This window comes from Schistocerca gregaria, chromosome 9, assembly GCF_023897955.1.
Source record: "Schistocerca gregaria isolate iqSchGreg1 chromosome 9, iqSchGreg1.2, whole genome shotgun sequence".
In the NCBI taxonomy this organism is placed as follows: Eukaryota; Metazoa; Arthropoda; class Insecta; order Orthoptera; family Acrididae; genus Schistocerca; species Schistocerca gregaria.
In genome coordinates this window covers 101,928,275-101,955,516 of record NC_064928.1, presented here as the reverse complement: position 1 = coordinate 101,955,516, position 27,242 = coordinate 101,928,275, and the positions used below count along the sequence as shown (strand labels likewise).

At 45.3% G+C, this 27,242-nt stretch overlaps 1 protein-coding gene across 1 annotated transcript in view; it reads right to left on the bottom strand.

Moving 5' to 3' along the window:
• The window catches only part of LOC126291449 (uncharacterized), a 53,608-nt gene extending 28,388 nt beyond the window's left edge, over nucleotides 1-25,220 (bottom strand). The window contains exons 1-2 of the mRNA XM_049984963.1: nucleotides 24,940-25,220; nucleotides 24,790-24,874 (exon numbers count right to left, since the gene is read on the bottom strand). Coding sequence (XP_049840920.1) covers nucleotides 24,790-24,874; nucleotides 24,940-25,220 — 366 coding nt within the window. The remainder of the gene's footprint in view (nucleotides 1-24,789; nucleotides 24,875-24,939) is intronic.
• Nucleotides 25,221-27,242: the final 2,022 nt, after the last annotated feature.

The window sequence follows — 27,242 nt, the reverse complement described above, 5'->3', positions numbered from 1 at the left end:
ATCATATTCCACACGTCAAGACGCTTCATTCTAACCCAAACTCGATAAGATAAAGACAATGTTGTATGAATTCATGTAAACTATATGCAAAATAACTAGTAAATCGCAAGAGTGCACCGTGGTTCAAATACTCGAGGATGGCGTACACATACACACACACACACACACACACACACACACACACACACACACACACACATTCAAGACATGACAGACACAGAGGTTTTTAGTTCAGGAGAGCCACGGCACAGCAGGAGGCCCGTCCCAACCTATCTACGTTGGCCGGTGACCACCAGTGGAGCAGACAGCGTCTGCCCCAGTGAAATGAGGAACGACCCCGTGTTCGGCTTAAAAGCAAATTCCGCTACATTGGGTGGGAGCGCCCAGTCTACGCATTCTTTACAAATATAGCACGCAGTTTCAGAGATTTTCACAAGGAGACAGCAAACGCCAAACGCCGATGCTACAGATTTCCGGGTTGGTCGCCTTAAACGAAATGTCATTCTCCCGCTTTAGAAGAGCAATGCTGATTGGCAGACGGTATTTCTCACGCCTTGAGATGAAGGAGTAATGAAAGAGGCTGAAAGATATACCCCTTCACGTCTGGGGTGGAGAGGGGCCGTTCTGTTGTCGCTCTTGGAGTGAGAACATGTATCGAGAGCGTGCACGCTCGTACGTGTACTCAAAGAGTGAGGAAGAAGTCTCTCCTCAGTACTTCACTGGGAGAGCACCTCTGACGAGAGCGAATGGGAGTGCGACTCTATATTGCGTCCTTGCGATTAATCGTTGTTCACTGTGTTGGCCGGAACACTTGTTGTACGGTGTGAACGGACAGAGTTATAGTTAAACACCTGCGAGCGAATTTTGAGTGGCATCGTGTTGGACTGGTTATCTGACCGGTGTAGCACACCAATAGTTAAAATAGGGGCGAATATGAATCCTTGACTTCATCAAGGCGTAGGGAGAGCTTCATCAAGGCATAGGGAGAGTTTGATTGCCGAAGTTCAATCCAGATAGAACGAGAGTTATCTTATTTGACAGTAGCGAGCGGCGCAGACAGCAGTCATCGCAGCTTACGGTATTGTGCGCTACAGCTATTGCGATCCCCATATTTCCTCCACAACAGTACACTTCACTGCATTTCACACGCGACAGCCTCGACCGTACCTAGCAACATTCTAGCGGATAATTATTCAAGTTGAGTAGCCGAGCCTCTCAGCCATTCTGCCAAGTCAATAACAATCTTAAACTTTGTACAGAAATTTCATTAGCGAATCCTATCCTTGAGGGGTAACTTCACATTCCGAAAAGAGCCTGGAAATAACGTGTTCAATTCATAACTAAAGTACCATGCGATTTCTCAGAATTTTTGCAAAAATAAATAATAATTTTCGTTAGTTTCATGTTTTTCTTACACTAACCAGCTCTACTCCAGTACCCAAGTACCCCAATAGTTAATAAGAAATTTTGTGAATTTTTGTGTCATTTCCTTATAGCAGACGACTCCAGAAGATATTTGTTGCTGAAAGTTTTTCAGGCATGTGTCTTTAGAACGTTAGGAGCCTCTGTCTGACTTCTGTAGTAGTGTGGGGGTGGAAATTGCATCTTGCAGGAGCCACAGGGTAAAGGGTACATCTCAGATTAATCCGTTGCGCAGAATGACAGAATAGCAACCCCACACGCTCACATCGTGTATGAAGTTCCACTGCCTGATGTACGTATCGCCATTTGCTGTGGCTACGTTCATCATTGGCCCATTCTTTTTTAAACACGTTGAGCTCAAAGATGATGATGATGATATGATGATGATGATGATCATGATGATCATGATCATGATCATGTTTGGTTTGTGGGGCGCCCATCAGCGCCCGTAGAATGTCCCAACCTGTGCTCAGTCCAGTCTCGCCACTTTCATGATGAAATGATGAGGACAACACAAAGACCCAGTCATCTCGAGGCAGGTGAAAATCCCTGACCCCGCCGGGACTCCGTGCTCGGGACGCGAGAACGCGACCGCGAGGCCACGAGCTGCGGACTTGAGGTCAAGGACGAAAGATGTGAAGTGTGACTGGCCAGCTTTACTGCGATATGCTTCGGCAGCATATCATACCCGCCCTACAGGAGAGAGATGCGTTGAACTCTGTAAGTAGGGTGTTTAGGTTTTTATGTTGGTAACGTCATGTAGCGCTCTATATGAAAATCACTGCTCTGTGCAGTCTGTGGCTGGTTGGCATTGTTGGAACATTCGCTATTGTAATGTTGGGCGGTTGGATGTGAACAGCGTGTAGCGTTGCTCAGTTGGAAGTGAGCCTACAGCAGTGGTGGATGTAGGGAGAGAGATGGCAGCGTTTAGAGAGTGGTTGATCTGGACGTGTGTCCATCAGAGAGAGTAAATTTGTAAGACTGGATTTCGTGAACTGATATTATGACTTTTGAACACTATTAGGGTAAACACATTAATTGTTCTCTAGCAAAATACACTCCTGGAAATTGAAATAAGAACACCATGAATTCATTGTCCCAGGAAGGGGAAACTTTATTGACACATTCCTAGGGTCAGATACATCACATGATCACACTGACAGAACCACAGGCACATTGACACAGGCAACAGAGCATGCACAATGTAGGCACTAGTACAGTGTAAATCCACCTTTCGCAGCAATGCAGGCTGCTATTCTCCCATGGAGACGATCGTAGAGATGCTGGATGTAGTCCTGTGGAACGGCTTGCAATGCCATTTCCACCTGGCGCCTCAGTTGGACCAGCGTTCGTGCTGGACGTGCAGACCGCGTGAGACGACGCTTCATCCAGTCCCAAACATGCTCAATGGGGGACAGATCCGGAGATCTTGCTGGCCAGGGTAGTTGACTTACACCTTCTAGAGCACGTTGGATGGCACGGGATACATGCGGACGTGCATTGTCCTGTTGGAACAGCAAGTTCCCTTGCCAGTCTAGGAAAGGTAGAACGATGGGTTCGATGACGGTTTGGATGTACCGTGCACTGTTCAGTGTCCCCTCGACGATCACCAGAGGTGTACGGCCAGTGTAGGAGATCGCTCCCCACATCATGATGCCGGGTGTTGGCCCTGTGTGCTTCGGTCGTATGCAGTCCTGATTGTGGCGCTCACCTGCACGGCGCCAAACACGCATACGACCATCATTGGTACCAAGGCAGAAGCGATTCTCATCGCTGAAGACGACACGTCTCCATTCGTCCCTCCATTCACGCCTGTCGGGACACCACTGGAGGCGGGCTGCACGATGTTGGGGCGTGAGTGGATGACGGCCTAACGGTGTGCGGGACCGTAGCCCAGCTTCATGGAGACGGTTGCGAATGGTCCTCGCCGATACCCCAGGAGCAACAGTGTCCCTAATTTGCTGGGAAGTGGCGGTGCGGTCCCCTACGGCACTGCGTAGGATCCTACGGTCTTGGCGTGCATCCGTGCGTCGCTGCGGTCCGGTCCCAGGTCGACGGGCACGTGCACCTTCCGCCGACCACTGGCGACAACATCGATGTACTGTGGAGACCTCACGCCCCACGTGTTGAGCAATTCGGCGGTACGTCCACCCGGCCTCCCGCATGCCCACTATACGCCCTCGCTCAAAGTCCGTCAACTGCACATACGGTTCACGTCCACGCTGTCGTAGCATGCTACCAGTGTTAAAGACTGCGATGGAGCTCCGTATGCCACGGCAAATTGGCTGACACTGACGGCGGCGGTGCACAAATGCTGCGCAGCTAGCACCATTCGACGGCCAACACCGCGGTTCCTGGTGTGTCCGCTGTGCCGTGCGTGTGATCATTGCTTGTACAGCCCTCTCGCAGTGTCCGGAGCAAGTATGGTGGGTCTGACACACCGGTGTCAATGTGTTCTTTTTTCCAGTTCCACGAGTGTATTTCATTTGCTCACTATGCCTATCAGTAGTTAATGCCTTCAGTAGTTAGAATCTTTTATTCAGCTGGCAGTAGTGGCGCTCGCTGTATTGCAGTACTTCGAGTAACCAAGATTTTTGTGAGGTAAGTGCTTCGCGAAAGGTATGGGTTAATGTTAGTCAGGGCCATTCTTTTGTAGCGATTATTGAAAGTCAGATTGCGTTGCGCTAAAAATATTGTGTGTCAGTGTAGTGATGATCAGAATTAGTAAAGAGAGAAATGTCTGAGTACGTTCAGTTTTGCTCAGCTGTTTGATAATCAAATAACGTAAGGTGTTTACTAGCACAGTAATTCATAAATTTTTCTAAGGGGACGTTTCAACTCAACAGTTTTCATGCAAGACCGGGCCCCACCGCACGTTGCTCGTGAAGTTCACCTCATTCTCTGAAACACATTTGGAAACGATCGAATTGTCAGCCGATCGTTTCCAAAGGCTTGGCCGATACGATCATCTGATGTAATTCCCTGTGATTTCTGGTTGGGGGGCTATCTGAATGACAGTGTTTACCAGGGGAATATTCAAACATGTGGTGATTTGAAGCGCAGCATATTAAGAACGTTAGTCAGCACACCTACGGAAATGCTTCGTTCTGCTGCGCAGAATGCAATCCTGCGCTTTCAGACTCTCCTGGACCCTGATGGGCGCCATATTGAGCCCCTTCTGTAGCTGTAATGGTACCGGTATGTAATGGTATGATGCACCGTAGCAGCTCATTAAAAGTGCTTCGATGGATTTGATTCTGAATTATTTCTCTTCCCCATGTCCTTGACATTAATGCTACCAACTTTCGTACTCATGTGGTAATTAGAGTCCGCGTTATAGTGTGTTAAATTGGGAAAGTTTACTTATAATCACCCGGCATTTGAAACTATAAAACCTGCTATACCACAAACTAAAATTGATTGTTTTAAGAAGAATAAGCGAAATACGCGATAGATGTTGCCGTCGGATGACGACGACCGATGAAACAATGTGGTCGAACCAAAGAGCGACTGGCATTGTGTAAATGATATCAAGACGCTAATAGTACGAAAATACGCTGTGGCATAATGAAATATAATCTTCTTGAACATTTTATTGAGCAGAATGTGCAGTTAAATTTCAGCTGTGCTATGAGGTTTCATTCCTACTGCCAAGTCGAAAACCGCGACATATCCCGAAAGAACCGACTCAAGCTTTTAATTAACATTCGAATGATCGATACATATGCTATTACGTTCCAGCCTAACCATAACGTCGGAAAATGTGAAATATTCGAAAGTAGACATCATTGCGAATATCGCCAAATTGACATAAAAGGTCTTATTTCAATTACTCTCTACAGTCAAAACAAAGGTAATGAATTCGTTTCTTGCGCCGAAACAAAACATTATATTCAACGATTATTAATGTACGACACAGCCGGATAGTATCATCCGACTGACTACGGCCAAAGAATTACCATGAGCTGTACACAGCTTTCATAAGTGCACTGTATCATATACTCATACACGAGGGTTGTCCAGAAAGTAAGTTCCGATTGGTCGCGTATGGAAACCACAGTGAAAACCAGAAACGTTTTATTTGCATCAGTTAGGTACACCTTCCACCTACTTCTCTACATAGTCGCTGCTCCAACTTCGAGTGTTGTCGTAGTGTTGTATCCACTCTCCAATATCCTCGTCATAGAAAGTAGCCGCCTGTGCTATCGGCCAGTTACCTGCACTGGTCTGTAGATCGTGGTCAGTGGAAAAATTTTGTCTTCATAGCCAGCCAATTACCGGACTGTATTGTGGGTGATCAAACACCTCTCATCGGAAACGCTGCAGGAGCGTCTTCATTGCCCCTGCAGTGTGAATTGGCATGAAGAAGGAAGTGCTCCACAGTTACGTTATGTGGGCTGCAAGACACAGGCGAAATCTCTAACCAAGCCCCGATACATGGCGGGAGACGCTATTCCCTACGCACCTTTGCATGGTCACTGTTCACTCAAAACTGAAAAGAGCGACGCGACACGATCTGCTATCGTCAGGGGATCTCAAGTTGATTCCGTATTTCTAGATTTCCGGAAAGCTTTTGACACCGTTCCTCACAAGCGACTTCTAATCAAGCTGCGGGCTTATGTGGTATCGTCTCAGTTGTGCGACTGGATTCGTGATTTCCTGTCAGGAAGGTCGCAGTTCGTAGTAATAGACGGCAAATCATCGAGTAAAACTGAAGTGATATCAGGTGTTCCCCAGGGAAGCGTCCTAGGATCTCTACTGTTCCTGATTTACATACATGACCTGGGTGATAATCTGAGCAGTTCTCTTAGGTTGTTGGCAGATGATGCTATAATTTAACGTCTAGTAAGGTCATCCGAAGGCCAGTATCAGTTGCAAAGCGATTTAGAAAAGATTGCTATACGGTGTGGCAGGTGGCAGTTGACGCTAAATAACGAAAAGTGTGAGGTGATCCACATGAGCTCCAAAAGAAATCCGTTGGAATTCGATTACTCGATAAATAGTACAATTCTCAAGGCTGTCAATTCAACTAAGTACCTGGGTGTAAAAATTACGAACAACTTCAGTTGGAAAGACCACATAGATAATACTGTGGGGAAGGCGAGCCACAGGTTGCGTTTCATTGGCAGGATACTAGGAAGATGCAACAAGTCCACTAAAGAGACAGCTTACGCTACACTCGTTCGTCCTCTGTTAGAATATTGCTGCGCGGTGTGGGATCCTGACCAGGTGGGATTGACGGAGGACATCGAAAGGGTGCAAAAAAGGGCAGCTCGTTTTGTATTATCACGTAATAGGAGAGAGAGTGCGGCAGATACGCTACGCGAATTGGGATGGAAGTCATTAAAGCAAACACGTTTTTCGTCGCTGCGAGATCTGTTTACGAAATTTGTCACCAACTTTCTCTTCCGATTACGAAAATATTTTGTCGAACCCAACCTACACAGGTAGCAATGATCATCAAAATAAAATAAGAGAAATCAGAGCTCCAACAGAAAGGTTTAGGTGTTCGTTTTCCCCGCGCGCTGTTCGGGAGTGGAATGGCAGAGAGAGAGTATGATTGTGGTTCGATGACCCCTCTATCAAGCACTTAAATGTGAATTGCAGAGTAATCATGAAGATGTAGATGTAGACATACTATAGACACTGTGCAAAGCTTTACCGGATTTTCCGAGTGCTTTCAATTTCGCGACTGATCGGAACTTACTTTCTGGACAATCCTCGTATAGCAGCCAGTGCAAAAAGTTTCGAAACTGGGTTAATAAAAGAAATAGAGCAAAGTCAAGATGGTGGCGCGAAAGTTGGTAGGCATGTTTCTACATCTGAAAGGTGATGTCTATTCAAATTTCGCGCCGTTCGCGTAAGTGTGGCGCTAGCATCGCCTCAATGAGGATGCAAAACAGGTTTGTTTTAAATACGCTAACGATCGTCAGCGTTAGTTACTTTTGGGATTGGACGTGGTGAGATGATATTAGTCAAGAATGCCCTTAAGATGACGAAAATGCAATTGTCACCACCTCACTAAGTCTGAACGAAGTCGTATGATAGGGCTACAGGGAGCTGGAAGTTCCTTCTGCGATACTGCAGACAGACTTGGCGGGAATGTAGCAAACTGTACATATCTACATCTACATCTACATAAACACTCCGCATTCCATCATACGGTGCCTGGCGGAGGATACCTCGTACCACAACTAAAATCTTCTCTCCCTGTTCCACTCCCAAACAGAAAGAGGGAAAAACGGCTGCCTATATGCCTCTGTACGAGCCCTGATCTGACTTATCTTTGTGGTGTTTCCGCGAAATGTAAGTTGGCGGCAGTAAAATGGTACTGCAGTCAGCCTCAAAAGCTGGTTCTCTGAATTTCCTCTGTAGCGATTCACGAAAAGAACGCCTCCTTTCCTCTAGAGACTCCCACCCGAGGTCCTGAAGCATTTCCGTAACACTCGCGTGATGATCAAACCTACCAGTAACAAATCTAGCAGCGAGCGTCTGAATTGCTTCTATGTCACCCGTCAATCCGACCTGATAGTGATCCCAAACGCTCGGGCAGTACTCAAGAATAGGTCGTATTAGTGTTTAATAAGCGGTCTCCTTTACAGATGAACCACATCTTCCCAAAATTCTACCAACGAACCGAAGACAACTATCCGCCTTGCCCACAACTGCCATTACACGCTTGTCCTACTTCATATTGCTCTGCAATGTTGCGCCCAAATATTTAATCGACGTGACTGTGTCAAGCGCTACACTACTAATGGAGTATTCAAACATTACAGGATTCATTTTCCTATTCATCTGCATTAATTTACATTTATCTCTATTTAGAGTTAGCTGCCATTCTTTACACCAATTACAAATCCTGTCCAAGACATCTTGCATCCTCCTACAGTCACTCAACGACGACATCTTCCCGTACACCACAACATCATCAGCAAACAACCGCACATTGCTACCCACCCTATCCAAAAGATCATTTATGTAGATAGAAAACAACAGCGGACCTACCACACTTCCCTGGGGCACTCCAGATTATACCCTCACCTCCGATGAACACTCACCATCGAGGACAACGTACTGGGTTCTATTACTTAAGAAGTCTTGAAGCTACTCACATATATGGGAACCAATCCCATATGCTCGTACCTTAGTTAGGAGTCTGCAGTGGGGCACCGAGTCAAACGCTTTCCGGAAGTCAAGGAATATGGCATCCGTCTGGTACCCTTCATCCATGGTTCGCAAGACATCATGTGAAAAAAGGGCGAGTTGCGTTTCGCAGGAGCGATGCTTTCTAAAGCCGTGCTGATGCATGGACAGCAATTTCTGTGTCTCAAGGAAATTCATTATATTCGAACAGAGAATATGTTCGAGAATCCTGCAACAACCCGATGTTAAGGATATTGGTCTGTAATTTTGAGGATCCGTCCTTCTACCCTTCTTATATACATAATATATAATTGTTGGCAGTGATGGGAACGAGAACGTAGGGTCGTAAGAAGACCAGCCTCCGGATAGCCACGTGGCACTGCCGTGTCGGAAGACCACAGTGTTTGGCGTATGGCTATTTGCGCCTCGTACTGCGTCTGCAGCAGTAATGAGCTCCACAGTAACACGACGAACTGCAACAAATCGGTTACTACAAAGACAGTTCCGAGCCAGGCTTTTCTGATGAACGCCGATTCTGCCTCGGTGCCAGAGATGGCTGGCTGTATGTTGGTTGGAAGGACGCCGGCAACTGAGCGGTCTGCGTTCTAAGCACACTGGACCTACACCTGGAGTTAAGGACTTGGATACAATTTCGCGTGACTTTGTCTTTCACGGTTATAGCACGCATCCCGACAGCAAATTTGTACGTCAACCTGGTGATATGAGCTTTTGTGTTGGCATTCATGAACAGCATTCCAAGGAGTATTTTCCAACAGGATAATGCTCGCCCACATATCGCTGTTGTATCCCAACATGCTCCACAGAGTGTAGATGAGTTACCTTGGACTGCTTGATTACCAGCTTTGACATCTTCAGTATCATCCAAAATCAGTATTAACTATTCCTGAATTGACCGACCAAGTACAACAGGCATGAAACTCCATCCTACAAACTGACATCCGGCACCCGTGGCCGGCCGGAGGATACATAATACTCTTGTATGAGATGAAATGGCATCATAACTACAAAATTACATTTTCTATTCAAAATGACAGCTTCCAACAATGCCTGTATGCACAGTTCCGGTACGATCATATCGTCCACACCTGCTAAATCAGAAGTAAATTCGCCGGCCGATGGTGGCCGAGCGGTTCTACGCTCTACAGTATGGAACCGCGCTGCTGCTACGGTCGCAGGTTCGAATCCTGCCTTGGGCATGAATGTGTGTGATGTCCTTAGTTTAGTTAGGTTTAAGTAGTTATAAGTCTAGGGGACTGATGACCTCAGATGTTAAGTCCCATAGTGCTGAGAGCCATTTGAACCATTTTGCATTGTTGTTGTTGTTGTGGTCTTCAGTCCTGAGACTAGTTTGATGCAGCTCTCCATGCTACTCTAACCTGTGCAAGCTTCTTCATCTCCCAGTACCTACTGCAGCCTACATCCTTCTGAATCTGCTTAGTGTATTCATCTCTTTGTCTCCCTCTACGATTTTTACCCTCCACGCTGCCCTCCAGTACTAAATTGGTGATCCCTTGATGCCGCAGAACATGTCCTACCAACCGGTCCCTTCTGGTAGTCAAGTTGTGCCACAAACTCCTCTTCTCCCCAGTTCTGTTCAATACCTTATCATTAGTTATGTGACCTACCCATCTAATCATCAGCATTCTTCTGTAGCACCACATTTCGAAAGCTTCTATTCTCTTCTTGTCTACACTATTTATCGTCCACGTTTCACTTCCATACATGGCTACACTCCATACAAATACTTTCAGAAACGACTTTCTGACACTTAAATCTATACTCGATGTTAACAAATTTCTCTTCTTCATAAACGCTTTCCTTGCCATTGCCACTCTACATTTTATATCCTTTCTACTTCGACTATCATCAGTTATTTTGCTCCCCAAATAGCAAAACTACTTTAAGTGTCTCATTTCCTAATCTAATTCCCTCAGCATCACCCGACTTAATTCGACTACGTTCTATTATTCTCGTTTTGCTTTTGTTGATGTTCATCTTATATCCTCCTTTCAAGGCACTGTCCATTCCGTTCAACTAACCAGGGATGGCTAGAGGAAAAATGTAAGGATGTAGAGGCTTATCTCACGAGGGGTAAGATAGATACTGCCTACAGGAAAATTAAAGAGACCTTTGGAGAAAAGAGAACCACTTGCATGAATATCAAGAGCTCAGATGGAAACCCAGTTCTAAGCAAGTTCTAAGCAAAGAAGGGAAAGCAGAAAGGTAGGAGTATATAGAGGGTCTATACAGGGGCGATGTTCTTGAGGACAATATTATGGAAATGGAAGAGGAGGCAGATGAAATGGGAGATATGATACTGCGTGAAGAGTTTGACAGAGCACTGAAAGACCTAAGTCGGAACAAGGCCCCGGGAGTAGACAACATTCCATTAGAACTACTGACGGCCTTGGGAGAACCAGTACTGACAAAACTCTACCATCTGCTGAGCAAGATGTATGAGACAGGCGAAATACCGTCAGACTTCAAGAAGAATATAATAATTAACTTAAATATGTTGCCTAGAAGAATGTGTTCCTGGAATCTTATTACTCTACATTATTTATTTCTTGGCGTTCGGATTTTTTTCTGTCAGTGTATATAGTCTCCCTCAACTTGAGCACAGCCCACGGAGTGCTCGTACAACCACATAAAAATATCAGGAAACAAAAAGTCCTTCTTTGGCATGTTGTTTAAGTTGCGCGTCACATTGGCTTGGAAAGTGTTGACCCTTCAAGTGAATTTGAGCACTTTGTCGTTGTGTGGTAGGTTCGTGTTGATAAAACAAGTCTTGTCACACGAGATGATTTTTTCCAGGAACGAATTTTCCGTGTTTCTCATCTCAATCAAGTAGTGGCAGGCGGGCATGCCACGTTGTATTTGTTCGTGAGTCAAGGTGTGCGGGACAAAGTTTGCACACATTTTTATCTTTTCAGAACATTCTGGAGGATGTCTTCAACATTTTTTTTTAGAATACTGATTTTTATCGTATGTTGTGATTTTAATATTTCTCTTTAAACGTTGTCTTTACAAGAGCAATTCGAATAATCCTTTCTCTCTTATATTGTAAGCACCATCGAATTGTATGACAACATTTACATACGTTTTTTGCATATTTACTCGTATATTCTATTTTAGATCTCAGACGGTGGTAAAAGTACATGTTTTGTATTGAGTGGGAAGTATCTCATCGCATTTTTATATCATTGTTGCACTTAGTTGTTTTCATTGGACCAGTGTGCGTTCGAACATTGTTGTTAATGGGATTTGTGCCTTTCGTGATGTTTATCTGTTACAATGTAAAGTGATGCGTAAGATTTTTACTACCATTTATTTAAGAGCGTCCAAGCCACTGTAAGTCTGTTCAAATGTGTGTGAAATATTATGGGACTTTACTGTTAAGCTTACACACTACTTAACCTAAATTATCCTAAGGACAAACACACACACACACACTCATGCCCGAGGGAGGACTCGAATCTCCGCCGGGACCTGCCGCACAGTCCATGACTGCAGCGCCTGAGACCGCTCGGCTAATCCCGCGCGGCCACTGTAAGTCTTTTGGGACAGATAATATACATACATTTGGGCCAGCCTGTTATAAGTAAATTTCCTGAAACTTCCTGACAGATTGAAAGTGTGTGCCGGACCGAGACTCGAACTCGGGACCTTTGCCTTTCGCGGGCAAGTCCTCTACCATCTGAGCTACCCAAGTGGTTGGGAAGGTCCCGAGTTCGAGTCTCGGTCCGGCACGCAACTTTATCTGCCAGGAAGTTTCATGTCAGCGCACACTCCGCTGCAGAGTAAAAATCTCATTCCAGTAAATTTCCTATCTCTTCCTTTTGTAGCATATGACTCTATCATTATACAGAATGCTGCATCCTGTTAGTGAATGTAAAATGATATTAGGAGCATGATTATGAGACTATATTTACAATTGGTTTGTTGGGAATGTACGGTTTCTGACCAGAGCAAAGAAAATATGACCTATGAATTTATTTTCGAGCCAACTACGTGAGTTCTCATGTAAACAGTGTACATGTAGAGTGGTTTGTTGGGACTTATGTTAAAGATGGCAACGCTAGTGACAGTTTATGTAATTTATACCATTTTCATGATGTGCGTAAACTCGTGCACGTTTAATGTCGCCTAATTTTTACAGTTAAAAGGCTCAGATAACGCGATGGCGTGCGTACATGGAAGAATATTTTCAAAGTTTGGCATGTACTACAGCACAGTCTAAGTGACGTGTATTTTCTGTCACATTTTTAATATACTACCTACCATAAGCACGGCATGTTAGTGGCGTTCTGTATACAGGGTGAAAAGTATTTAAACCGACAAACTGTGGGAGATTGTAGGGGATATAAAAACGAATATTTTTCTCAATTGTCATTTTTTCACATGAGGAGTATTTAAACCGGTAGAGCAAGATTGCTCTGGCGGCAAATTGATTAAACAAACAAATACTTTTCCATTTTTCATGAACACGAGACAACACAATAACACAACCTAATGACACGTAAACAAATGTTACACCGTCGGATCATGTTCTGCCTGACACGGACAAAAACCCCAGGAGTATCCTGAATTGTTCCTGCTGCTGCTACTATCCGGGCAACCAGATCCTCTTCTGATGCATCAGGAGTTGCGTAAACAAGGTTACAAATCTCTCCCCACACGAAAAAGTCCAGTTAATCGCTTGACATATCTGGGGATCGAGCAGGCCATGATACAGAACCACCTCTGCCAATCCACGTTTCTGGGAACCGTCGGTCCAGGAATCGACGCACACGACGACTGAAATGTGCCGGCGCCCCGCCATGTTGGAACCACATGCGTTGTCTTGTAGGGAGCGGGACGTCTTCCAGCAGTTCAGGCAATGCTCTGGTGAGAAAATTGTAATAGTGCCTGCCGTTTAATGGCCTAGGTAGCAGACACAGCCCAGTTAAACAGTCCCCAACAACACCGACCCACACATTAACGTAGAATCGCACTTGGTGAGTGCTAGAAACTGTGGCATGTGGGTTATCCTCACTCCAAACATGCGAATTGTTCATGTTGAAGACGCCCGATCGTTGCTTCATCGGTAAACAACACAGAGGATGGAAATGTAGGATACGTTTCACAGTGTCCCAGGTACCACTGCGAAAACTGTGCTCTGGGTGGATAATCAACTGGTTCCAGGTTGTGGACACGCTGTAAGTGATATGGACGTAACAATTGCTCTCGAAGGACTGTTCTTACATTCGTCTTATTCGTCCCGATGTTACGTGCAATTGCACGAGTGCTGACTGAAGGATCCCGCTCCACATGCTGCAAGACAGCTTCCTCAAATTGCAGCGTCCTTACCTTATGATGGCGTCCCTGTCCAGGTAATCTGCTGAATGACCCGGTCTCACGCAGACGTTGGTACACAGCAGCAAAGGTCGTATGATGCGGGATACGGCGATTAGGATATTGTTGTTGATAAACCCGCTGTGCAGCTCGTCCGTTGTGGTGCGCTACGTAGTACGCACCAACCGCATCCGTGTACTCACTCCAGGTGTATCGTTCCATTAGTAAACAGAGACAATGCATTACTACACTGGTAGGCAGCAGTTGCCTACAACTGAAGAGCGTAATACGCTCTCTAACAACTGAAGATCGTAATACGGCCTCTAACAACTGAAGAGCGTTATACGGCCTCCACCGGTTTAAATACTCCTCAAAGGAAAAATGACATTATGGAAAAATATTTGTTTTGACGTCCCCTACAACCTCCCAGAGTTTGTCAGTTTAAATACTTTCCATCCTGTATACACACTGTTTCCTTACTTTTTTAGCTTTTGCAGTATGCCATTTGATGACGTTCTTAAGGGCTAAATTGCAACAGTGAAGATACATGATTTCTACAATCATGGGCGAGATTGAAGTCTTTTACAAAGTCTTGCGTGACTGTGAACCACAGTCGTGAGAAGTTAATCGCTTGATTTAGAGATGTAACTGCATTGCGATTTGTAACGAAACAACTCCGATACACTACGATGGCACACACAATACTTAACACTGCCTGATCGAGCGAGATGGCACAGTGGTTAGCACACTGGACTCGTATGCTGGAGGACAACGGTTCAAACCCGCGTTCGGCCATCCTAATTCAAGTTTTCCGTGATTTCCCTAAACCGCTTCAGGCAAATACTGGGATGGTTCCTTTGAAAGGGTACAGTCGACTTCCTTTCTAATCCGATGGCACCCATGACCTCGCTATTTGGTCTTCACCTCCAAATCAAACAACCAACCAACGCTGCCTGCAAGCAACTGACTGTCGAACACACACCTGTCGTTTACAGTTGTTTGTTCATACCTCCACGGTAGTCACTGCGCTGCTGACATGCTATAGTAACTCCTGCTCTATGAGGTGGACAGCCATCACGTTGGTACAATAGTTTCCTCCTAAACTCCAGAGGAACTTCTTCTATCATTCGTGGAAGGTGGTTCTTAGGCGGCTGCGTTAATTGTGCGCGTTCAGTGTTCCGTCTATGAAACACAGACCTATGAGCTGATGGTTCACTATCACACACTGCACGTTTTCACTATATAAAAATGCTTCAAATGGCTCTGAGCACTATGGGACTTAACTGCTGAGGTCATCAGTCCCCTAGAACTTAGAACTACTTAAACCTAACTAACGTACGGACATCACACACATCCATGCCCGAGGCAGGATTCTAACCTGCCACTGTAGTGGTCGCGCGGTTCCAGACTGTAGCGCCTAGAACCGCTCGGCCACTCCGGCCGGCGTTTCGTACAGCAGGAATAGCCATGTGTGAGGTGAGGAAAACCTTCACGCTGCAGTAGAATCACACCGTGAAGTACGTTTTGCTGTGAATATCTGTGCTGGCACTGTACACGACACTCACTGGGCCATATCTTGTGTTCCGGCGTAGCGACAAACGCCGGCGCGAAGTTTAAGAACGTTACAGCAAAGGGCTGTGAGGTGACGTCAGCCAATAGCACGCTGGCTAGGCCCGCACCACGCCAGGAGCGGCCTCTGCACGAAGAGAACATAAGCGCCGCTCCTCTCAGCCTCGACCGGACAGTAGAAGGCGCGCACTAGTAGACCCAGACTGGAAGAGAGCACTAGAAGAGCTGTGACTTGTGATCAATTTGCATGAACACTGTACATAGAAGAAAGATTAAGAAAAGGCAAACCTACGTTTCTAGCATTTGTAGACTTGGAAAAAGTTTTTGACAATGTTGACTGGAATACTTTCTTTCAAATTCTGAAGGTGGCAGGAGTAAAATACAGGGAGCGAGAGGCTATTTACAATTCGTACAGAAACCAGATGGCATTTATAAGAGACGAGGGACATGAAAGGGAAGCAGTGGTTGGGAAGGGAGTGAGACAGGGTTGTAGCCTCTCCCCGATGTTATTCAATCTGTATATTGAGCAAGCAGTAAAGGAAACAAAAGAAAAATTCGGAGTAGGTATTAAAATTCACGGAGAAGAAGTAAAAACTTTGAGGTTCGCCGATGACACTGTAATTCTGTCAGAGACAGCAAAGGACCTGGAAGAGCAGTTGAACGGAATGGAGATTGTCTTGAAAGGAGGATATAAGATGAACATCAACAAAAGCAAAACGAGGATAATGGAATGTAGTCGAATTAAGTCGGGTGATGCTGAGGGAATTAGATTAGGAAATGAGACACTTAAAGTAGTAAAGGAGTTTTGCTATTTAGGAAGTAAAATAACTGATGATGGTCGAAGTAGACAGGATATAAAATGTAGACTGGCAATGGCAAGGAAAGCGTTTCTGAGGAAGAGAAATTTGTTAACATCGAGTATAGATTTAAGTGTCAGGAAGTCGTTTCTGAAAGTATTTGTATGGAGTGTAGCCATGTATGCAAGTAAAACATGGACTATAACTAGTTTGGACAAGAAGAGAATAGAAGCTTTCGAAATGTGGTGCTACAGAAGAATGCTGAAGATAAGGTGGATAGATCACGTAACTAATGAGGAGGTACTGAATAGGATTGGGGAGGAGAGAAGTTTGTGGCACAACTTGACTAGAAGAAGGGATCGGTTGGTAGGACATGTCCTGAGGCATCAAGGGATCACAAATTTAGCATTGGAGGGCAGCGTGGAGGGTAAAAATCGTAGAGGGAGACCAAGAGATGAATACACTAAGCAGATACTGAAGGAATTAGGTTGCAGGAGGTACTGGGAGATGAAGAAGCTAGCACAGGACAGAGTAGCATGGAGAGCTGCATCAAACCAGTCTCAGGACTGAAACAACAACAACAACAACTGTATATAGCGAAGGACATTGATTTTTTGAATGTCGCCAATTGCTCGCGACAATTCGATGTAAATACGAAGTTAAATATTCTCAATGTTATTACTGTAATAAACTCAACCAACATGATTTGCTTGTATGTTGTCCATACTCTCCCCCACCCTTACCTACCTTGGCCTCACCATTGACCATCACCTCCCTCATTTCCACTCCATCCAATCCAAAGCCCGCAACCGCCTCCGACTCTGGCCGGAAAAGGGGGTTGCACCCCTCTGCCATCCTCCACACCTACAAATCCTTAATCCGTCCCATACTCTGTTATGCCAGTCCCACCTGGATATCTGCTTACCCCAAATTCTATAAGTCCGTCTAGACCCTTGAGCATCATGCACTCTGCTTCGCCTCCCATATACTCCTCCCATCCCCCACATGGATCCTCTATGACCTCATTCCTTTCCCCAATCTGCTCCTATTCCTCGAACATATCCGCACACTCTACATCTCCCGTCGCCTTGATCCTCCTCACCCCCCTGGTTGCTCCTCTCCTCTCCCATCCCCATCCCCTGCCATGCCTTCACTGTTGTGTCCTCCCATACCCTCCATCTCTACACCCTTCATCTCCTTTCCCAAGGTGGCTTCCATCAACTCCCCCTCCCGGATGATGCCCTCTCTCCCTCCATCTATCCCTCCTCTCAACTCTGATCCTCACGCCCCCCTCCTTTCTGCCGTCCTTTCCCTGGGCTCCCTCTTCCCCCCCTTCCGTCCCGTTTTCTCCTCGCCAAACCTCTCCCTACCTCCTCCCCCCCGGAAGTCCTTTTGTTTTCCCCTCCTCTGCCTTCCCCACTCCCTGTTACGACTGCCCAGCACCCCCCACCCCTCTTCTGGGTCCTCATCCTCCATCTGCTCCTTTCCCCCCTCCCCTCCTTCGCTTCTCCACTCCTTCCCCCTTTTTTTTACTTTCCCATCATCTGTCCAGTTTCCCCCACCTGGTCTCGGCTGTGGTATGTCACAGTTCCTAACCTTTTAGTGCAGTGTTCCAGAGAATGTTCAGTGTTGTTCATCTTTCTAGTATTGCGAACAGAAACCATGCTGTCACTGGGTGTGACTTTTATTTCTTTTGCGAACAGAAACCAGACTGTCACTGTGTTTTCTTAATTGTCTGTCTATTATTTTACCTGTTTGCTTCGCATGTATTTTATTAGCATCATCATCCCTTCGTTCTATGTTTTAAGTTCCACAATTTTTTATCCCTGTTACTATTTAAGTCTCCGATTTTATCGCCAGTTTTTATTATTTATTCTCTTCATCTTATGCAAACAAAGTCTGTAGGCTGAAGAGCGGCATGCTAAGATGCTGCCAGCCCGCCCCCTTAGCGGGGAATCGAAATTCAATAAGGGAAAAAAAAGAAACAAAATGTTGTCTATATATCCGAGGAAACAGCTACCTAGGCACCCTATAAGACACAAAGACACGAGTGGGCAGTATCCCACATTTTCTCCCTGGCCATCTGATGTTCGTGCAGAGAGTTCTACCTGTATTGGAGACCGTACCCTTGGCTGTTTGTGAGAGGATGTGGATACAACACGACGGTGCAACGCCTCACTTCAGTGTGGAGGTCCGCAATCTGAGTGCTGTATTTCCCGCTCTCTGGATTAGAAGGTGAGGTCGTATTCCATGGGCTGCGAGATCACCTGACATGAATTTCCTTGACTGTTTCCTGTAGGGATATCTGAAGTTACCTGTGTACGAGACCCCAGTGGATAAGCAGATGGAATTAGTTGACAGAATTGTAGCTGTCTGTGACATAATTAAAAACACACCTGGGATATTTGTCACGGTGCATCAGAATCTTGTTCACCGATGTCATGCTTGCATTGAGGTTCATGGTAATCAGATTCAGCACATTTTGTAGGGTGGTACATTCACTCAAATGTAACTAATATAAATACACTGAAGCGCCAAAGAAACTGTTATAGACATGCGTATTCAAATACACAGATATGTAAAGAGGCAGAATAGGGCGCTGCGGTCGGTAACGCCTATATAAGGCAACAAGTTGTTATCGGTTAATGCTGCTACAATGGCAGGTTATCAAGGGGCCGACTTGGAGCAGGAGAGGCACAACAGGACATTTTATTATCTACTGTCTATACTTTTACAAATAAACTCATAAAACTTAGTCATCATGGCCAGGAAGGATTCAGGATTCACACTCATAGCAGTGGAAGTGCAAAAACATAATAAAATAATTTTTTTTTAGATATGAAACTTCATCATCTTTTCACTTGCTGTTGGCTGCATTTGTTACTATAGGTACATTTTTCTTCACAAGTAAGAGAGATTCTTTGATGAATTTTGCGTACAGCATACAAACCATACTTACAGATGTATTAAAGTCTAGAATTTTCCAAATCTATTAAAAACTGTGGTAAAAATTGAGATAATTAACTTCAAAATTTGATTTTTTTCTAAACATAAAGTTTAAAACGTAACAGCTCATTCATTTTTTCATAAATTAAATAGATTCTAGAGTTTCAGACACCTGTAAGCATGGTTTGTATGCTGTGCAAAATTCATCGAACAGTCTCTCTTACTTATGAAGAAAAGTGTACCTATAGCAACAAATGCAGCCAATAGTAAGTGAAAAAATGATGAAATTTCACGTGTAAAAAAAAAATTTTGTTATGTTTTTGACCTTCCGCTGCTACGAGTGTAAATCCTGAATCCTTCCAGGTGATGCTGACAAAGTTTTATGAATTTACTTGTAGAAGTATAGACAGTAGAAATTAAAATGTCCTGTTGTGCCTCTCCTGCTCCAAGTCGACCCGTTTGACGGCCTACCCCCCTAAGTCAGTTTGAATGTGGAGTTACAGTCGCCGCGTGAGCAATGGGACACAGCATCTCCGAAGTAGCGATGAAGTGGGGATCTTCCGGTACTACCATCTCACGAGTGTACCATTTACATCAGGAATCTGGTAAAACATCGAATCTCCGACATCGCTGCGGCCGGAAAACCTGAAAGAACGGGTCCAACGACGACTGAAGAGAATCGTTCAACGTGACAGAAGTGCAACCCTTCCGCAAATTGCTGCAGATTTCAGTGTTGGCCCATAAACAAGTGTCAGAGTGCAAACCATTCAACGAAACATGGTCGATACGGTCTTATGGAGCCAGAAGGCCCACTCGTGTACCCTTGATGACTGCACGGCACTAAGCTTTATGCCTCGCCTGGGCCCGTCGACACCGACACTGGGCTATTGACGACTGGAAACATGTTGCCTGGTCGGACGGGTCTCGTTTCAAATTGTATCGAGGGGATGGACGTGTACAGGTATGGAGACAACCTCATGAATCCATGGACCCATGGACCCTGTCCAAGCTGGTGGAGGTTCTGTAATGGAGTGGGGCGTGCGCAGGTGGAGTGAAGTGGGTCCTCTGATACGTCTAGATACGACTCTGACAGGTGACACGTATGTAAGTATCCGGTCTGAGCATCTTGTAAGAGGTCCATGATTAAGGAATTTGTTATTAGCGCTGTCGAACAGATGTAATTTCGATGGATTGCTCACGTGCTGCCTGCGATATGTAAGCTGTAAGAGAATCTCAGACCGGAGAGCAGTGTTGTATGCAGTAGGAACTCTGTAGCAGTAGCAGTAGGAGTAAAGAGTAGCGAGTAGTCTGGTGTATCGTGTTGGCTGGGCCGGTCGTGGGGAGCGATGGCGGTGCCTGAGCGTTGTAGTAGAAGGTAAAAGCAGCCCCACGCATATGTAGCTAGTATTGTTATATCAAGTCCCATGTAAATGTTATAAAAAATCTAGTTCAATTATAATCTTTCTTATAAAAATTAACTTTTGACAATCATTCATCTCAATTTAAAGAATTTACTAATTTCTCCAATCTATGGTCATCCCGATTATTGTAAAGAAAAATCAGTTGTTTCCTTTCAAAAATGAAAAATCTATCGGCAGTGCCAGAAAATTTCTTATGGGAGCAGATATATACGCGTTATCCGGCGACTTCATTGAGGTAAGAATTTTCAATTTATTCGGCATGATCTTTCAGGGCCATAACGCAGCACTGCTGACGTCCAAAATTTACCAGTTTAAATTCACAGTCAATTATTGAAAGGTTATAAGTGAGTCACAATTTTGTTGAGAGATTAGTCACGTTTTTATTATTGGTAGGTTACGGAATTTATCTGTTAGTAGGTTATGCCGAATGTGAATGAATGTTACAATACATAATTATATTTTTTTACTGTTGGGAGGTTACAACCTGCATCCATTCTTGTCCACTGTGCATTCCAGAACACTCTTCTGAATTTCAACACGTCCTCTCTCCACCAAACTCCCAAGAGATGAACATTATTGAGCATATCTGGGATGTCTTGCAACGCGTTGTTCGCAAGAGATATCCACCCCACCGTCATCTTACGCATTTATGGACAGCCCTGCCGGATTCATGGTGTCGGTTCCCTCCAGCACTGCTTCAGACATTAGTCGAGTCCATGCCACGTCGTGTTGCGACAATTCTGCGTGCTAGCGGGAGCTCTGCACGATATTATGCACGTGTACCAGTTTCTTTGGCTCTCCAGTGTAAAAAAGTACACAGCAATGTGATTTTATTCCTATTAACCTCTTAAGCTGGCTTCTCAAACTCCAGGTACCCTACATCAAATTTTCCACTGGAACATTCGGTAATTTTGAAGAATGATTGTCTATCGACGTTGGAGGGCTCCAAACGATACATATCGAACATGCGATAGTAAATCGATTATGGGTGTCTCGTGGCGCGCGTTACGAGTACGTTTCAAGTTGTCACTACAGAAGAAAAGCGTTAGAGAAGCACTTGTAAATTCAAAGGAGACGACTTACCTTATTCGTCGTTGGTGTTATCGTATTGTGACAGTCTGCGTGATGTGTAAGCCGCAGGGACAATTCCTTTTTTCCCGTACCCAAGGTATGAAATGTTTTATGAGACCCACTAAAGTCACCTTGTCTCGGGACAATACCCTCATAACGAAACACTTGCGTGATACCCTTTCTACCCCACAAAAAATGCAAATATGATCTACTTCACTTTTAGAAGGTCGTCCTCTCTGACTCTATCGTCTAGCAATATGAGTCATCTATTTCTACTGTTTTATTCGGTCCACCAATTGGCACACTGTCATTTGTCACTCTCACGTAGCACACTTCTCGACAAAACCCGAAGCAGTCACACAAGGCATTCGCCGATAGCTCTGTTTCTGATGCTGTGGCTTGCAACGTGTAATCTCGAATCCAGCACGACACAAGAATTACGTTCGTCTGAATCGATAATTTAGAGGACTCGAACCACGTACTTTTTCTGATGCTGGTTCTCTTTCTGCAAAGTCCGATATGAAATGCCAACCGAATATCAGAGTGCACACTCCTCTTACGGAGTTTCACAGACTTCGCAGCTCCACTGTCAACAAAGTCCTTCCTTTCCTCGTCCTGCAGAAGTCCATATTTCCGGCAAAAAGTCAATCATTTGTCTATGCTGGACATGCACGGAATTAGAGTTTTCCATGTGAGGCAATCCGCAGAAGAAACTTGAGAAGCAGTACACATTACACTCGCTGCGAAGAGAAACTGTGTCTATTTCCCATGGAATCGCTAACAGTTACTGCGGGAACGTAATGTACTCGAACTGAAGAAGCAACGCAAAACTGATAAAAATGTATATCACAAATAATTGATCATAACGCGCGCCACGAGACTTCCATAATCCATTTACCATCGCATCTTCGATATGTATCGTTTGGAGCCCACTATCTTCGATAAGCAATCATTCTTGGAAATTACCGTCGAGTCCATGCCACATCGTGTTGCGGCAATTTTGCTTGCTCGCGGGGCTCTTCACGATATTAGGTACGTGTACCAGTTTCTTTTGCTCTCCAGTGTAAAACAGAACACAACAATGTGATTTTATCCCCATTAACCCCTTAAGCTGGCTTCTCCGACTCCAGGTACCCTACCTCAAGTTGTCCAGTGGAGCATTCTGTAGGTCCTGTTAAATTTTTGCATGCTATTACGGAAAAATCATGTAGATAGATCGAGATATACCATATATTTGTAGAAGCATACACAAGGTGTTACAAAAAGGTACGGCCAAACTTTCAGGAAACATTCCTCACACACAAATAAAGAAAAGATGTTATGTGGACATGTGTCCGGAAACGCTTAGTTTCCACGTTAGAGCTCATTTTAGTTTCGTCAGTATGTACTGTACATCCTCGATTCACCGCCAGTTGGCCCAATTGAAGGAAGGTAATGTTGACTTCGGTGCTTGTGTTGACATGCGACTCATTGCTCTACAGTACTAGCATCAAGCACATCAGTACATAGCATCAACAGGTTAGTGATCATCCCGAACGTGGTTTTGCAGTCAGTGCAATGTTTACAAATGCGGAGTTGGCAGATGCCCATTTGATGTATGGATTAGCACGGGGGAATAGCCGTGTCGCGGTACGTTTGTATCGAGACAGATTTCCAGAACGAAGGTGTCCCGAGGGGAAGACGTTCGAAGCAATTGATCGGCGTCTTAGGGAGCACGGAACACTCCAGCCTATGACTCTCGACTGGGGAAGACCTAGAACGACGAGGACACCTGCAGAGGACGAGGCAATTCTTCGTGCAGTTGACGATAACCCTAATGGCAGCGTCAGAGAAGTTGCTGCTGTACAAGGTAACGTTGACAACGTGATTGTATGGAGAGTGCTACTGGAGAACCAGTTGTTTCCGTACCATGTACGCCGGCCGCTGTGGTCTAGCGGTTATAGGCGCGCAGTCCGGAACCACGCGACTGCTACGGTCGCAGGTTCGAATCCTGCCTCGGGCATGGATGTGTGTGATGTCCTTAGGTTAGTTAGGTTTAAGTAGTTCTAAGTTCTAGGGGACTGATGACCACAGATGCCACATAGTGCTCAGAGCCATTTGAACCATTTGAACGTACCATGTACAGCGTGTGCAGGCACTATCAGCAGCTGATTGGCCTCCACGGGTACACTTCTGCCAATGGTTCATCCAACAATGTGTCAATCCTCATTTCAGTGCAAATGTTCTCTTTACGGATGAGACTTTATTCCGACGTGATCAAATTGTAAATTTTCACAATCAACATGTGTGGGCTGACGAGAATCCGCACGCAATTGCGCAATCACGTCATCAACACAGATTTTCTGTGAATGCTTGGGTAGGCATTGTTGGTGATGTCTCGATTGGGCCCCATGTTCTTCCACCTATGCTCAATGGAGCACGTTACCATGATTTCATACGGGATACTCTACCTGTGCTGCTAGAACATGTGCCTTTACAAGTACGACACAACATGTGGTCCATGGACGATGGAGCTCCTGCATATTTCGGTCGAAGTGTTCGTACGCTTCTCAACAACAGATTCGGTGACCGATGGATTGGTAGAGGCGGACCAATTCCATGGCCTCCACGCTCTCCTGACCTCAACCCTCTTGACTTTCATTTATGGGGGCATTTGAAAGCTCTTGTCTACGCAACCCCGGTACCAAATGTAGAGACTCTTCGTGCTCGTTTTGTGGACGGCTGTGGTACAATACGCCATTCCCAGGGCTGCATCAGGGCATCAGGGATTCCATGCGACCGAGGGTGGATGCATGTATCCTCGCTAACGGAGGGCATTTTGAACATTTCCTGTAACAAAGTGTTTGAAGTCACGCTGGTACGTTCTGTTGCTGTGTGTTTCCATTCCACGATTAATGTGATTTGAAGAGAAGTAATAAAATGAGCTCTAACATGGAAAGTAAGCGTTTCCGGACACATGTCCACGTAACGTATTTTCTTTCTTTGTGTGTGAGGAATGTTTCCTGAAAGTTTGGCCGTACCTTTTTGTAACACCCGGTGTACATGGCCAGCCCAGCACGTACCTGAAGCTTTGAATCCACAGCGCAAAGCGTCCGGTCCGCCAGCCTCTCACGTTGGGCGATGGTCGTGGTGACAGGGGCGATGCAGCTGGAGAGTGGTGAGGTCCGCTGGCGGCGCCGCGGCGCGCCTCCAGCCCGCTCTACGGGACGTACTTCTTGAGCGCGGCGTTGGCGGGCGAACCCGGGCGCACGAACTCCTCTTCGGGAATCACGAAGCCGTGCAGGATCTTGAAAGGGACGGTCGCAGCGCGCGCTAGGACCGGCGACGAGATCTGGCTGCGCACGGTCGCCGCTACCGCAGGCGGTGGCGGGGACGGGTAAGTGCGCGGGGCGCTCCAGCGTTCGTGTGGGAGTGTCGTGGGCCGGCGCCGCTCGTCCGAGCGCAGGTAGTTCTCCAGCAGGCAGCGCACGCGCGAGAACGCGATCGGCGCCATAGCGCGTGGTCTAGCCGCACTCGTCACTGTAGCAACGCCCTCCATTGTTGACCGCCGCCGAGGAAAATGGACGGTCCGTTTACCCCATTGTCGTCCGTTACGATTTCTTCTACAATGTCAACCTACTACAAAAAGAATTCTCTAAAACCCAATCCCTCCAAAACTCAAGTGAGTGCATCCCATCTGAACTCGAGGCAGGCAAAGTACAGGCTCAATGTTACCTGGGATGGGACTGGAACACACAGATATTCCCACCGACCATGGAGTCGTGCTGGACAGAACCACAGTCTAATATACAGGGTGTCCCAGCTATCTTGTCCATCCAAAATATCCCTGAATCAATAACAGCTATTGGAAAACGACTTTCACCGGTATCAATGTAGGGCTGGGGCCCATGAATGTACATATTTGGAAACATTCTAAAACGAAAGCATATGTGTTTTTTTAACACAAACTTATGTTTTTTTTTAATGGACCTCCTATATTTTTTCTTCAGCAATCCATAGCATGACAAAGCACATACACAATGGCTTTGATTGCATCGCAATATTCCCATTACATCCCGAGATACTGAGAAGCGAAGTTGACGCTCGAAACACCCGACATGCGCTGCTAGCGCACGTCCTGAGGCTCAGGCGATAACCCCATGTTGCCCGTAATCGCGATGTGATTGACATATGTAACCACACCTCTATACTTATCAAGAGGTCCGAAACGAATAATACGGTCTGCTGCCATCAACTCTCATAAGCACACAATGGTGAGCCTCAGGACGTGCGCTAGCAGCGCATGTCGGGTGTTTCAAGCGTCAACTTCGCGTGTTAATATCTCGGGATGTAATGGGAATATTGCGATGCAATCAACGCCATTGTGTATGTGCTTTGTCATGCTATGGATTGCTGAAGAAAAAATATAGGAGGTCCATTAAAAAAAAAAAAAAACATAAGTTTGTGTTAAAAAACACATATGCTTTCGTTTTAGAATGTTTCCAAATATGTACATTAATGGTCCCCAGCCCTACATTGATACCGGTGAAAGTCGTTTTCCAATAGCTGTTGTTGTTCCAGAGATATTTTGGATGGACAAGATAGCTGGGACACCCTGTATACAGTCGCGACACTTACTGCTGTGAAAGTTGTTACCATTTGACAGCTCAAGTGACACTAGCGTCCCTAGCGGCCAGAAAGATCGCCTTCCTCTGACGGCAGATGCGACGTAAAAATAATCTTTTTCTTTATTTCGTTTTGTACGTAATTTACAAAGTAGTTAGTATATTTTTGCATCACAAGTGTTAGGAGAACAGCGAGAGACGTAAATGATCGTGAAGTATAAGTAAACAGAGCCCGAACGATTGAATGAAGTGACATAATCTGCAACAGCCGGCTGCGGTGGTCTCGAGGTTCTAGGCGCGCAGTCCGGAACCGTGCGACTGCTACGGTCGCAGGTTCGAATCCTGCCTCGGGCATGGATGTGTGTGATGTCCTTAGGTTAGTTAGGTTTAAGTAGTTCTAAGTTCTAGGGGACTGATGACCATAGCAGTTGAGTCCCATAGTGCTCAGAGCCATTTGAACCAATCTGCAACATATTCTTGAAGAAATAATTAAGAAGTAGCATACAATCGCACTTATTCCACTGAAAGTGGATGCCGTTAATCATTATAACTAATGCAGTATTGGAACCCACAGATGTACGCATGAAACCCATGTCTTCAAATCCAATAACACGATCCCTAGAGCTGTCATATATCAAATTTTCCATTAGTGACCTCTCATGCAGAGACAAATTAACAATTATATCACTTTCTGGTAACTGCTGCACTTTCTGCTTTAAAAGATGAAATATGTTATCATTTATCCCACAATTTAATTGTATATCTTCCACATACCTTTGTAAGGTATGTACTGATGGAAGGTTAAAATAGTGTCATAAAAACTGCATGTCTGAGTACTATAATACAACAAATTAAGTGGAAATAATTTAGCTTCGTCTTCCCATCTCGCATCACGTTTTCCATTCAGTGGT